This window comes from Somniosus microcephalus, chromosome 1, assembly GCF_052327205.1.
Source record: "Somniosus microcephalus isolate GS21.2 chromosome 1, FLI_Smic_1.0, whole genome shotgun sequence".
Classification (NCBI taxonomy): domain Eukaryota; kingdom Metazoa; phylum Chordata; class Chondrichthyes; order Squaliformes; family Somniosidae; genus Somniosus; species Somniosus microcephalus.
The window spans coordinates 247,482,558-247,496,515 of NC_140987.1; the positions used below are offsets into that span (position 1 = coordinate 247,482,558).

The following is a 13,958-nucleotide window of genomic DNA, read 5'->3' on the forward strand; positions in this document are numbered from 1 at the left end:
TTTGCCCACTTTACTACAAGCTTAACTTAAGTCAGGTGCAATTCTGGTGTAAACGCCACCATTTCTGGGACAGCTGCATTGACCCTCATTATCATGTCATATGTAAACATGCTCCATTTTGGGATTGGGGGCAACTTCTGCCAGCAGCCAATTCTAAGACAGGTGTAACTCTGGCTTTCCCAGTCTCAGACATTGGAACTAAACCACTTTTGCACGATTAAAAATTCAAAATTTAAGTTTTAAAAAAAATGGAAATCTCCCCCTGCCTGGAAGTAATTCAAAAAATAATCAGAACAGAGATGTAAAATGACATTTGAAACCATACAAGTATCCTTAGTGGATCTTGTCAACATTACTTTGGTGGTGACAAGTAAGTATTCCCAGATGTATATGGTAGAGTTTTGTTAAACAGCGCTCCTGGTGTGAAGCCTCGGTAGCAGCAAGTGCAGAAGCAAAAGTAGGGCTGTAACATGGTAGCCCTGATTTTCCAACCCCAACCATTAGCTCCCAGCATTTCATAATGGGATTCTCTACCCTCTTTAGCTCTTTACCATGGCATGATACAGTGAAGTGTTATTATCCAGTGCCTTACCTGCTCCAAGCATTTAGCAGTAGTCACATACGTTGCAGTTTGTTTAGAATCTAAAGCCTGTTGCAATTTTCCAAGAAGCTGGCTTATTTGTTGCTCCTTTTGATACAGTTGAGCTGTCAGGGAAACGTGTCTTTGATGGTGCTGGGCCTCACTGGATTTCAATGCATCGTAACGTATGTTCAGCTCGCTGTATTGCTAACATAAAAATATAGAGTCATTACGTCACAGAAGGAGGCCATTCGGCCCATCGAGTCCATGTATTCTGCAGAGCAATTCAGTCAGTCCCACTCCCCCGCTCTATCCCCGTAGCCCTGCAAGTTTATTTCCCTCAAGTGCCTATCCAATTTCCTTTCGAAGTTATTGATCGTCTCCGCTTCCACTACCCTTGTCGGTAGTAAGTTCCAGGTCATTACCACTCACTGCGTAAAAAAGTTCTTCTTCACATCCCCCCCCGTACCTCTTGTCCAAAACATTAAATCTGTGTCCCCTAGTCCTTGTACCATCAGCTAATGGGAACAGCCTTTCTCTGTCTACCTTATCCAAACCCATCATAATCTTGTACACCTCTATCAAATCTCCCTTCAACCTCCTTTGCTCCAAAGAGAACTACCCCAGCTTTTCCAACCTAACCTTGCAGCTAAAATCCCTCATCCCTGGAACTATTCTGGTAAATCTCCTCTGCACCCTCTCAAGGACCTTCACATCCTTTCTAAAGTGTGGTGACCAGAACGGGAGGCAATACTCTAGTTGTGGCCTAACCAGAGCTTTATAAAGGTTCAGCATAACATTCCTGCTTTTGTACTCAATACCTCAATTTATGAAGCCCAAGATGCCATATGCTTTGCTAACTACTCTCTTAATATGTCCTGCCACCTTCAAAGATCGATGCACATGAACCCCCAGGTCCCTCTGTCCCTGCACACACTTTAAAACTGTGCCATTAAATGTATATTGCCTCTCCCTGTTCTTTCTGCCAAAATGCATCACCTCACACTTCCCTGTATTAAATTCCATCTGCCACTTGTCTGCCCATTCTGCTAGTCTTTCTATGTCCTGTTGCAGTCAATTGGTATCCTCCTCACTGTTTGCCACACCTCCAAGTTTGGCATTGTGGTAAACCACTGTTTGTATTCCACTGTGTACATGCCTGGACATGCCTCGGCTGACTCCTCCCACAAGTCCTAGTATAAAGGTGACTGCTCCCCAGCCCCTTTGTATTCTGGACCGGTCGACCACTCGAGGCGGACCTTCATTCTTTTGTTAATAAAAGCCTTTAGTTACTCTCTTAACTCTCAGTCTTTTATGAGTAATTGATAGCGCATCAATTTTATTAACAAAATTTTTATAATGGAGAAGATCCTCACACCAGCATGCCTGGACTTAGATCATCGGGAGGCGGACTCATCCACCAAGTTTACTCACTGGCTTAAGTGTTTCGAAAAATTCCTGACCGCCTCCGCAGCAATCAAATCGGACGAGGACAAACTGGATGTCCTGATCTCCAAAGTGAACCACCGAGTGTACTCGGTCATCCAAGACGCGACCTCGTACGCGGACGCTATCAAGCTCCTCAAGGACCAGTACACGCGCCCAGTGAACGAAGTGTACGCCAGGCACCTTCTGGGGAGTCGTAAACAACAACCTGGGGAATCGACCGTGGAATACCTTCAGGCACTGTCTGTGCTTGGCCGGGCCTGTGGTTGTAAGGATGTAAAGGCCGCCGTGTACACAGAGGAACTTATCCGGGACGCTTTTGTAGCGGGCCACAGGTCCAATTACACCCGACAGCGACTGTTGGAGCAGAGTGACCTCGACCTCAACAAGGCCTCTGAACTCGCACTATCATTGGATGCAGCCTACCGGGGCATGGATGCCTACTCCTCTGCACCGTGGACGCCGCGGGGAATGACAGCCTGGGACACGGTAGGACCGCCTCATAGCGCCGTGCCACCCCAGCCATGGCCCAACTACCGCAGCAGTGTCCCAAGGCCAGACAGCAGTGCCCCAAGGCCAGAAATGCTACTTCTGTGGCCAGGCAAAACACCCCAGAGCGCGCTGCCCGGCGAAAAACGCGATCTGCTCGGGCTGCGGGAAGAAGGGACACTACGCTAACGTCTGCAGGGCCAAAGCCACCCCGAACCCCAGCAGCGCCGCGTGTGGGCCATGCGGGCCGCCATCTTGGGCCTCCCCGGCCATGTGCGAACCACCGGTACAGCAGCCATTTTGGACGCCTCCAGCCACATGGGGATCATGGACGCCGCCATCTTGGGCGACAGCCGGAACGCAGCAGGCCCCCAACACCGCCTCATCTGATACCCGCAGCGACACACCGACCCCTACGCTGGCATCCGTTACACTGGACCAAGCGAGACCGCACCAGCTGGCCAGTTCCACAATGGACATTAAGGTAAATGGCCAGGATACAATCTGCCTTTTTGACTCTGGGAGCACGGAGAGCTTCATCCACCCCGACACGGTGCGGCGTTGCTCTCTCCCAGTCCTGCCTGCGCACCAGCGGATTTCTATGGCCTCCGAGTCCCAGTCGGCGGACATCGGCGGCTACTGCGTAGTGACACTCGTAGTAGACGGGACCGTGTACGATCATTTTAAACTTCTGGTCCTGCCTGACCTCTGCGCTGCCGTCCTGCTGGGGTTAGATTTTCAGTGCCACCTTAAAAGTGTTACGATGGCGTACGGTGGACCCCTACCCCCACTCACAGTCTGCAGCCAGCAGCTCCCAAATTGCCCGCCGCGCACCAGGTGCAACCTCTCCACACTCAGAGTCACCCCCCCCCCACTGTTTGCTAACCTCACCCCCGACTGTAAGCCCATCGCCACAAAGAGCAGGCGATACAGTGCCGGGGACAGGGTTTTCATTAAAACCGAAGTGGAGCGGCTTCTGAAGGAAGGGATTATTGAGGGCAGCACCAGCCCCTGGCAAGCCCAGGTTGTGGTCGTTAAGACCGGCGAGAAGCAGCGCCTGGTCATCGACTACAGCCAGACAATAAATCGCTACACCCTGCTGGACGCCTACCCACTCCCCCGCATAGCTGATATGGTCAACCAGATCGCGCAGTACCGCGTCTTCTCGACCATTGACCTGAAATCAGCGTACCACCAGCTCCCTATCCGCCCTGAGGACCGCCAGTATACTGCCTTTGAGGCAAACGGCCGCCTCTATCACTTCCTTAGGGTTCCCTTTGGCGTCACCAACGGGGTCTCCGTCTTCCAAAGGGAGATGGACCGGATGGTAGATCAAAATGCGTTGCAGGCCATTTTCCCATATCTGGACAATGTGACCATCTGCGGCCGTGACTTGCAGGACAAACCTCGAAAAATTCCTCCGCACCGCCCAACTCCTGAACCTGACATATAACAAGGAGAAGTGCATATTCCGCACAAACCGCCTCGCCATCCTTGGCTGTGTTGTGGAACACGGAGTCATCGGTCCCGACCCCGACCGGATGCGTCCCCTTATGGAACTTCCACTGCCCCACTGCCTCAAGGCCCTGAAGAGGTGCCTAGGGTTTTTCTCCTATTATGCCCAGTGGGTCCCCTACTATGCAGACAAGGCCCATCCGCTGATCAAGTCCACCTCTTTTCCCTTGACGGCAGAGGCCCGCTTAGCCTTCCACCGTATCAAGGAAGACATTGCCAAAGCCACCATGCACGCAGTGGACGAATCCATCCCCTTCCAGGTGGAAAGCGACACGTCCGACTTTGCCCTTGCCGCTACCCTCAATCAGGCGGGGAGACCCGTGGCCTTCTTTTCACGAACCCTCCAAGGCCTGGAGACCAGACATTCCGCTGTTGAGAAGGAGGCCCAGGCGATTGTGGAGGCTGTGCGCACCCCGCCGGACTCAATTTTAAACAAGGGGTGAATGTGGTAAACCACTGTTTGTATTCCACTGTGTACATGCCTGGACATGCCTCGGCTGACTCCTCCCACAAGTCCTAGTATAAAGGTGACTGCTCCCCAGCCCCTTTGTATTCTGGACCGGTCGACCACTCGAGGCAGACCTTCATTCTTTTGTTAATAAAAGCCTTTAGTTACTCTCTTAACTCTCAGTCTTTTATGAGTAATTGATAGCGCATCAGGCATCATCAGCAAATTTTGAAATTTTACTCTGTATTCCAATATCCAAGTCACTTATATATATCAACAAAAGCAGTGGTCCTAGCACTGACCCTTAGGGAACACCACTGTCTACCATCCTCCAGTCTGAAAAACAACCATTTACCACGACTCGCTGTTTTCTGTCCTTAAGCCAATTTCTTATCCAAGCTGACACTGACCCTCCTATTCCATGAGCCTCAGATTTGTTAACCAGCCTTTTATGTGGTACTTTGTCAAACACTTTCTTAAAATCCATATAGACAACATCCACTGCATTCCCCTCATTAGTCAAACATGACCTGCCTTTTACAAATCCGTGCTGGCTCTCCTTAATCAAGTTAAACCTCTTCAAGTGCCTGTTAATTTTTTCCCTGATTATTGTATCTAAAACCTTACCCACCACTGATGTTAAACTGACTGGCCTGTAGTTACTAGGATTGGCCTTGACACCCTTTCTTGAACAATGGTGTCACATTTGCCACTTTCCAATCCTCTGGCACCTCCCCCGTATCTAGGGAAGATTGGAAGATTATGGCAAGCCCTTCTGCTATCTCCACCCCCACTTCCCTTAGCAACCTGGGATGCAAGCCATCCGGACCAAGCGACTTATCCACTCTAAGCATACCCAGCCTTTCCAGTACATCTTGACTATCAATTTTCACCCCATCCATTACCTCTACCATCTCTGCTTCTAGCGATATTTTGTCAGCATCCTCTTCCTTAGTAAACCGATACAAAGTACTCATTGAAGCATATATCACCTTCTTTGTCCCTAATAGGTCCCACCCCGTCTCTTACTACCCGCTTACTATTTACATGCAGGTAGAAGATTTTTGGGTTCCCTTTTATGTTAACTGTCATTCTATTCTCATATTCTCTCTTTGTCAGTCTTATTTTCCTCTTCGCTTCCCCTCTCAACTTATTGTATTTCACCTGACATGTATCATACACCCTCTTTTTTTGTTTCATCATATTCTCTATCTCCCTCATCATCCAAGGAGCCCTGGCTTTGGTTCCCCTACCTTTCCCTCTTGCTGGAATGTGCCTAGCCTGTACTTGAAACAGCTCCTCCTGAAAGATCACCCATTGTTCCGTTACAGATTTTCCTGTCAATCTTTGGTTCCATTTTACCCTGCTAGATCCCCTTTCATCCCATTGAAGTTAGCCCTCTTCCAATTTATAAGTTCTACTTTAGATTGTTCCTTGCTCTTCTCCATTACTAATCTGAACCTTATGGTATGATGATCACTCTTACCCAAGTGTTCTCCCACAGACAGTTGGCCCACCTCATTCCCCAGCACTAGATCCAGCAATGCCTCCTTCCTAGTTGGGCTGAGAACATACGGGTCAAGGAAGTTCTCCTGAACCACATTTCAGAAATCCCTCCCCCTCCTTTCCCTTTACCCTAGCATTATCCCAATCGATATTTGGGTAATTAAAGTCCCCCCAATATCATATAGTTCTTGCACATCTCTGATTTCCCTGCAGATTTGCTCCTCTATCTCTCTCTCACTATTTGGAGGCCTGTAGAATACCCCCAATAGCATAATCATACCCTTTTTGCTTCTCAACTCTAACCAAATAGATTCTGTCCTTGCCCCTCAAGGATATTCTTTCTTTCCAACACTACAATGTCTTCCCTAATCAATATTGCCACCCGCCTCCCTTTTTCCCTTCCCTATCTTTTCTGAACACTGTGGGGGTGATTTTCATTCAGAAGTCGGGAAGGAGGCGGGACTACAGCTTTCGGGGTTGTAGTCCCGCCTCCATCGAGATGCGGCCAATCCACGCGATTTTAACTTGATTGACCTTGTTGAGCCCGCCCAGTCGGCTCAGCAGGCCAATTAAGGGCCACCCGGCAACAGGTGACGTCACGGACTGAAATGTCATCTGTCAAGACGTTTTGACAGATGAAATATCAGTGTTTCACAGCTGTTTGAAGCTGTCAAACACTGACAGTCTTACTTCTAACATGAGCCCTTCTCCACAGACTCGGTTAGAAATCTCTCCTGCACAGAAAGCTGCAGGCTGTCACTTTTGACAGATCGCAGCCATTCTGCTTTCTGTGCCGGTGAGATGAGGGACTCCCCGAACCTAAAGGAAGGCTGAAAAGGTTAGAAAATGTATGTAAAACTTATTTAATCACTTTAGACACACCAAACACACTTACCTTTGCACTCATGCACACATCGCTCACCTGAACACCGACATCTCGACCCCTCCAACCCGACGGCCCGACTCCTCCAACTTGGTGTGGTTTGGAGCCATCGGGATTCCCACAGTTCAAGCTTAAAAATAGGGATTAGGCTAAAAACTGCCTGTTAACAGGCAATTAATTGGCACTAATCCCTTCCCGCCTCGGGTAGGCGGGTCCCAGTGCGGGGCGGGTACCCGCCTCCTTTGAAATTGGCATGGAAGCGGGTTGGGGGCGGGACCCCCAATTTCGGGAATTTAACCCCCCGCACGCCTCCAACCCCGACTCCACGGCTCAATGAAAATCGAGGCCCTTGTATCGTGAATATTAAGCACCCAGTCCTCACCATTTTTAAGCCATGTTTCCGTTATTGCCACTACATCATATTCCCACACAGCTAATTATGCTTGTAGCTCACCAACCTTATTCACCACATTATGTGTGTTTACATACATGCATTCCATGCGCCTGCTGCCCTTGTCCTTCTCGGTGGTAGAGGTCGTGGGTTTGGGAAGTGCTGCTGAAGAAGCCTTGGCGAGTTGCTGCAATACATCTTGTAGATGGTAAACAATGCAGCCACGGTACACCAGTGGTGGAGGGAGTGAATGTTTAAGGTGGTGGATGGGGTGCCAATCAAGCGGGCTGCTTTGTCCTGGATGGTGTCGAGCTTCTTGAGTGTTGTTGGAGCTGCACTCATCCAGGCAAGTGGAGAGTATTCCATCACACTCCTGACTTGTGCTTTGCAGATGGTGGAAAGGCTTTGGGGAGTCAGAAGGTGAGCCACTCGCCACAGAATACCTAGCCTCTGACCTGCTCTTGTTCCCCGCGAGGACATTGGTCCCAGTCCTGTGGAGGTGCAAATCGTCCCTTTTGAATAGGTGCCTCCTGCCCCAGAACTGGTCCCAATGCCTTAAGAATCTGAAGCCCTCCCTCCTGCACCATGCCTCAAGCCACGCACTGGTCCTCCCCATCTTCCTATTTCTACTCTCGCTAGCGTGTGGCACAGAATCGACAGAGAGAATATTCATGTAGAGACAGTTGAATAGTATGCAACATATTTCCATGCAGGTGGAAAAGATCGGCACCTGACCAAAATCATCTTCTCTCTTCACTGTTAAATACCGCAGGGGTAGGCCAAGACAGTACCACACACACAAGTTGGAGATTGAGAAAATAGAATCCTTTTTTGGAGTAAGTAATTGATTGGATTAGGGGAACACATGAGGTCACGTGGGTGCAACCTACAACTCCTTGGACCCTGGAGAATGTTGCCATTCAGCAGTGCTCTATTATGCTGCCACTGATTGTCCACAGATAATAGATGAAGTGGCTTGCTTCATCAAACAATGCATCTGTGGCTTGTTTTATGCTTCTGTGCATCGACCTACCATTGGTGGTCGGACCTTCAGCTGTTGAGGTCCAAAGATCTGGAATTCCCTCCCGAAACCTCTCCACCTTTATAACGCTCCTTAAAACCTACCTCTTTGACCAAGCTTTTGGTCACATGTCCTAATATCTCCTGATATGGCTCAGTGTCAAATTTTGTCTGATAACGTTCATGTGAAGCACCTAGGGACGTTTTACTACGTTAAAGGTGGGTGCTACAAGGGGCCGGGCGATCCTACAACGGTGGTTTCTCCAAGGGGCCGGGCCTAGCAATCCTATAACGGTGGTTTCTACAAGGGGCCGGGCGATCCTACAATGGTGGCTTCTACAAGGGGCCGGGCCGGGCGATCCTACAACGAGCCAGGCGATCCACTCCACCAGATTGCCTCCCATGCGGTGAAGGTGAAAATCTACCCCATGTTTTCCAAAACCAGCATGCAATTTTAAACCTTTACAAATTTGCTTTACTTACAGGAATTGTACCACTTACCTTTTGGTAAGTCTTAGTCTCCGAAGCATGAGCATCCTTCTGATTCCTCAACACCTTCTGCGTATCCAGATTGAGCGCCTGAAGCTGGTGGATGAGTTCAGCTTGCTGAGCTGCGTGCTCAATACTTTCTTTGTACAGACTCTGCAAGTCCTGTAACTCCTTCCTGTATAATATATTTGTGAAGAAAATACAAATAAGGATATTGACAGTTGTAGAAGAGCTGCTAAATACGCCAACAGCCAATCGGGAATTCGACAATCCAAGCATCTTGGCATCAGCAACGTCAGCCAGATTGGAAAACAATCCAGAACAAATCATTCTCTGCTGCCATTACAATTATTTTTTTCATAAATCTCAAAACAATGTGCAAAGAATTGATTTTATCACTTGAATCTTTGAAAATCATCTTTACATGGAGAGAATTTTAGATAGTAAGTTTTGCAGGTCGGTAGGGGATAGGAAAATGTTTGAAGTGTCCATGCAGAATGAATCAGGCTCACTGGCTCAAAAGTCATAGTCACTTAAAAAATGCGAATCAAAAGCCACTACTTGTAAAATAAAATCACAATTTCTTCAAATGAATTTCACAATCCCTAAAAAGCAACTAATCAAAAATATATATTTTTTAAATGCTCACAATCATCAGCAAAGTGATGGAAGGTGTCGTCGACAGTGCTATCAAGCGGCACTTACTCAGCAATAACCTGCTAACTGACGCCCAGTTTGGGTTCCGCCAGGGCCACTCAGCTCCTGACCTCATTACAGCCTTGGTCCAAACATGGACAAAAGAGCTGAACTCAAGAGGTGAGGTGAGAGTGACTGCCCTTGACATCAAGGCAGCATTTGATCGAGTGTGGCATCAAGGAGCCCTAGCAAAACTGAAGTCAATAGGAATCAAGGGGAAAACTCTCCATTGGTTGGAATCATACCTAGCACAAAGGAAGTTGGCTGTGGTTGTTGGAGGTCATTCATCTCAATCACATGACATCACTGCAGGAGTTCCTCAGGGCAGTGTCCTAGGCCCAACCATCTTCAGCTGTTTCATCAATGACCTTCCCTCCATCATAAGGTCAGAAGTGGGGATGTTCGCTGATGATTGCACACTGTTCAGCACCATTCGAGACTCGTCAGATACTGACGCAGTCCGTGTCCATATGCAGCAAGACCTGGACAACATTCAGACTTGGGCTGACAAGTGGCAAGTAACATTCGCACCACACAAGTGCCAGGCAATGACCATCTCCAACAAGCGAGACTCTAACCATCTCCCCTTGACATTCAATGGCATTACCATCGCTGAATCCCCCACTATCAACATCCTGGGGGTTACCATTGATCAGAAACTGAACTGGACCAGCCATATAAATACTGTGGCTACAAGAGCAGGCCAGAGGCTGGGAATTCTGCGGCGAGTGTCTCACCTCCTGACTCCCCAAAGCCTTTCCACCATCTACAAGGCACAAGTCAGGAGTGTGATGGAATACTCTCCACTTGCCTGGATGAGTGCAGCTCCAACAACACTCAAGAAGCTCGACGCCATTCAGGATAAAGCAGCCCGCTTAATTGGCACTCCATCCACCATCTTCAACATTCACTCCCTCCACCACCGGCACACTGTGGCTGCAGTGTGCACCATCTACAAGATGCACTGCAGCAACTCGCCAAAGCTCCTTCAACAGCACCTTCCAAACCCGCGACCTCTACCACTTAGAAGGACAAGGGCAGCAGACGCATGGGAACATCACCACCTACAAGTTCCCCTCCAAGCCACACACCATCCTGACTTGGACCTGTATCGCCGTTCCTTCACTGTCGCTAGGCCAAAATCCTGGAACTCCCTTCCTAACAGCATTGTGGGTGTACCTACACCATATGGACTGCAGCGGTTCAAGAAGGTGGCTCACCACCATCTTCTCAAGGGCAATTAGGGATGGGCACTAAATGCAGGCCTAGCCAGTGACGCCCACATCCTATCAATGAATTTTTTTTTTTTTAGTTTTTAATTACACTTCTTCACTTCTCAAAAAAAATTCATTCCGTAGAAAGGAACCAATTATATATTAATGAAAATACAACAGAAAATGCTGGAAAAACTCAGCAGGCCAGGCAACATCCGTGGAGAGAAAAAAGTCAACGTTTCGGGGCAAACCCTTTGTCAAGACTGGAAAAGCACAGGAAATTAAATAGATTAAAAGGCCGGGCTGGGAGAGAACAAAAGAGAAGAGACATTAAGAGGTATTCAAAACGAGACGAGATGGTGAAAAACATTTTCAAATTTTTTGAAGCAACCATGTTTCAGGAAACTTTGTGCTATCCGGCACTGATGGGACCGAGCTGTTGCCGTCCCATCAAAACTGCCGGACAAACCAGCGCTAATGTTGAAACATACGGAGATTTTGAGCTCCGTATCTGGCAACAAACCCTAACAGCTTCTAAACAGTCAGCCGTACCTTGCAAGCGTCTCTGTAGCTTAGCAACAGCTTCAGCGAGACCTTGCAGAGCCTGAATGGTGAAAAAAAAGCAACGAAAAGAAAAAAAACCTAACGAAACGGCTCCTGATTTTTGCCGGTTGCTCGAGCATTCCGGACAGTTAACCTCCGGATAAACCAAAGTTTCCTGTACTTCCAATATCCCCTCAATATAAAATGACAAATACAAATTTTATGGGAGGGGGCGGGGAAAGTAAAAATAAAAATCTACTCCTGCTGTTTCAATCCTTTAGCTGGGCATTCACCATAATGGGCCAGGTTTTGCAGCAGCAGGGCGTCTGCTGTTAGATATGCCCTTGCACCTTTAGGTTTTTAAATTTTTTAAGTGGCAAGTTGCTGAAAGTGCGAGCTGATCACGTCGCAGCAAGGGAAACTGGGCATCTGGGACCTGAGTGAACAGGGAAAGCAACAGGGTATCTCCATAACCAATAAGATTGAAGGTTTGTGAAATAAACAGCGCCAGGACTGAGAAGGAAGTGTAAGTTAGATTGGGTGAATTCAAGGTTAGATCAGTTACAAAAATAGAAATAAAGAAAAGGAAACAAAGATTGGATAAGAGATAGAGGGAAAAAAAGACAGAAAGGAAAAGTAAAAAAAATTATAAATTTGACATTTTCAAAATCCTCAACAATTAAAACATGAAGGAATGAGACTCCACACTTTTATTCGTTAATTTTCAGTGCTAGAGAGGTTGATTGGCAGTAATTAACACTTATCACATCATTAAAAGGGTACTTAGACTGGAATGGACAAGACTTAACTTTCGGTGCCGATTTTAGTTCATATCTACCGCGCAAATACAGCAACTTCACGCCATTCAATGCACTTCAATGGTGAGACAGGCAGTGAGATGCCTTTTCATAAAGCTTACGGCTAAGCGGCACAACTCGGACAGCAACTTTTGGATATCCGCATTTAACCGTGCATCTGCCCCTCGCCTGAAGTGCTGCACCATTTGCGCATAAATCACGGCGAATGCCATTAGCTGTGGGAGCACCATTACCACAAGGCTGTTCAAGGGGAAGGCTCATCACCATCTTTTCAAGGCATGTGAGGTTGGGCAATATATGAGGCCATGCCAATGTCACCTACATTCCAAGAACAATTTTTTTTTAAGTTTGCAGAGTAAATACATCATTTTCTAAAAGGTTATACCAAAACAGACTAAAATGTTGCATTATATTGATAGTATAAGCATGTAGTTATTAAATTCTATGGTGCTATACTGTATATATTTATTGAAAACAGCAAGGCAAGGACTCTACCCAGGTTGAAGCCAGTCCCAATTCCATAACAACTGCTAAAGGCCATAGCGGAATGAATTGCGACAGTCTCAGTCTGCTTGTTACTGCACAAATCCATGCAGAACAACCTTACAACATTACCAATTCATCAGCCCTCCTCAGCAAATACAAAAGAATCGGAAGTATAGAAATGCAGTCATCATACCAGCTATGTTAAAGGTGCACTGTCAATATACTGTGGGGACCCAGACCATACCAGCACATATGCATTTTATATGCCATTTCTAAATATCTGTTTCTACTCTAATTTGCTGTATTTGAAAGGATATAAAACTGTGGTTAACAAACTCAACAATGTTGGCATAATCTCTTGAAAACAGAAAATAAATTCCCTTCACATAAACCAAAGCCTAGAAATGCTAAAAAAGAGTAACATTTTTCACTTTGGAAAATAACACTGATGAATTTGACAAGTGGGCTTAAAACGTTATAACAATAAGCTTCTCCGTAGCATTTTATATTATTTTCCTCATTCACCAATAAATCTGCTGAATTTAGGGAGAGGGTGCTGGTAGAGGCAACTTAAAATAAAATTATAACCCATGTCTCCCTGTACAATTCTTAGTCTCGTCATCAAGTTCAAAGAACCAAGAAAGCCACAAAACTGTTTAAAAAAAAAAAACAAGCAAAAACCACCAGTGCATGAAACCTGAGTGTATTCTGGAAAGTAAATGAAAGTTTTAAAAGCTGACCAGAATACATTAAAATGTGATTCTGTATTACAGATGTTTACTCCCATTGCTGCTGGGCACATTTAATGAGCAGCTGATAAAAGTGTTCCGAGCTAGCGGTCACACGTCCTGTTCTTGTGACTACACGGACAGTTAATCACCACACTGAACACGACTGGATAAAGTCCAACATGGCTGTCGGCCACACTTCTTGTGTCCCCAGTAATTATTTCAGCCAACCACCCAAATCTCATTCAGACATCCTTTCATCTTAATTTCACATCTTTTCAAAACTGAAAATGATGGGACTGAGTCCAAGATAGCAACTAGCACACGTCCGTTTTATATGACTTTCTTCTGGTAATCATAAAAAGTTTGAAACCACCAAATCAAATTTTATGAGTATTTACACCTCATTCTTAAACTGGGGCTGATTGGTAAAATCAAAGACATCTGCCAGCATCACATTGATGTTCTTACTGTAATACCTTTGAAATCATTAAACTGATCACCAGCAAATCCAGTGTATGGCTTTATACCACCAAGATATTACTTCTGTTGGAAATAGAATATGATTAACTAAATCAAACTCAGTTATGTGTCGTACTCCAACATGCCAAAGGGCTAGAAGACCTCAATTAAAACAGGGGGGTTCCCACACAGTGAGTTCCTCATGTCAACCAGAAGCAGAGTAAAGGCACAGGACTTCACTGAG

At 46.6% G+C, this 13,958-nt stretch overlaps 1 protein-coding gene across 1 annotated transcript in view; it reads right to left on the reverse strand.

The window, feature by feature from the left end:
* cntln (centlein, centrosomal protein) overlaps nt 1-13,958 on the reverse strand; it is a 477,268-nt gene that overhangs the window by 346,274 nt on the left and 117,036 nt on the right. Inside the window, exons 8-9 of the mRNA XM_085991655.1 lie at nt 8,780-8,938; nt 593-787 (exon numbers count right to left, since the gene is read on the reverse strand). Of these exons, the coding sequence (XP_085847781.1) occupies nt 593-787; nt 8,780-8,938 (354 nt within the window). The remainder of the gene's footprint in view (nt 1-592; nt 788-8,779; nt 8,939-13,958) is intronic.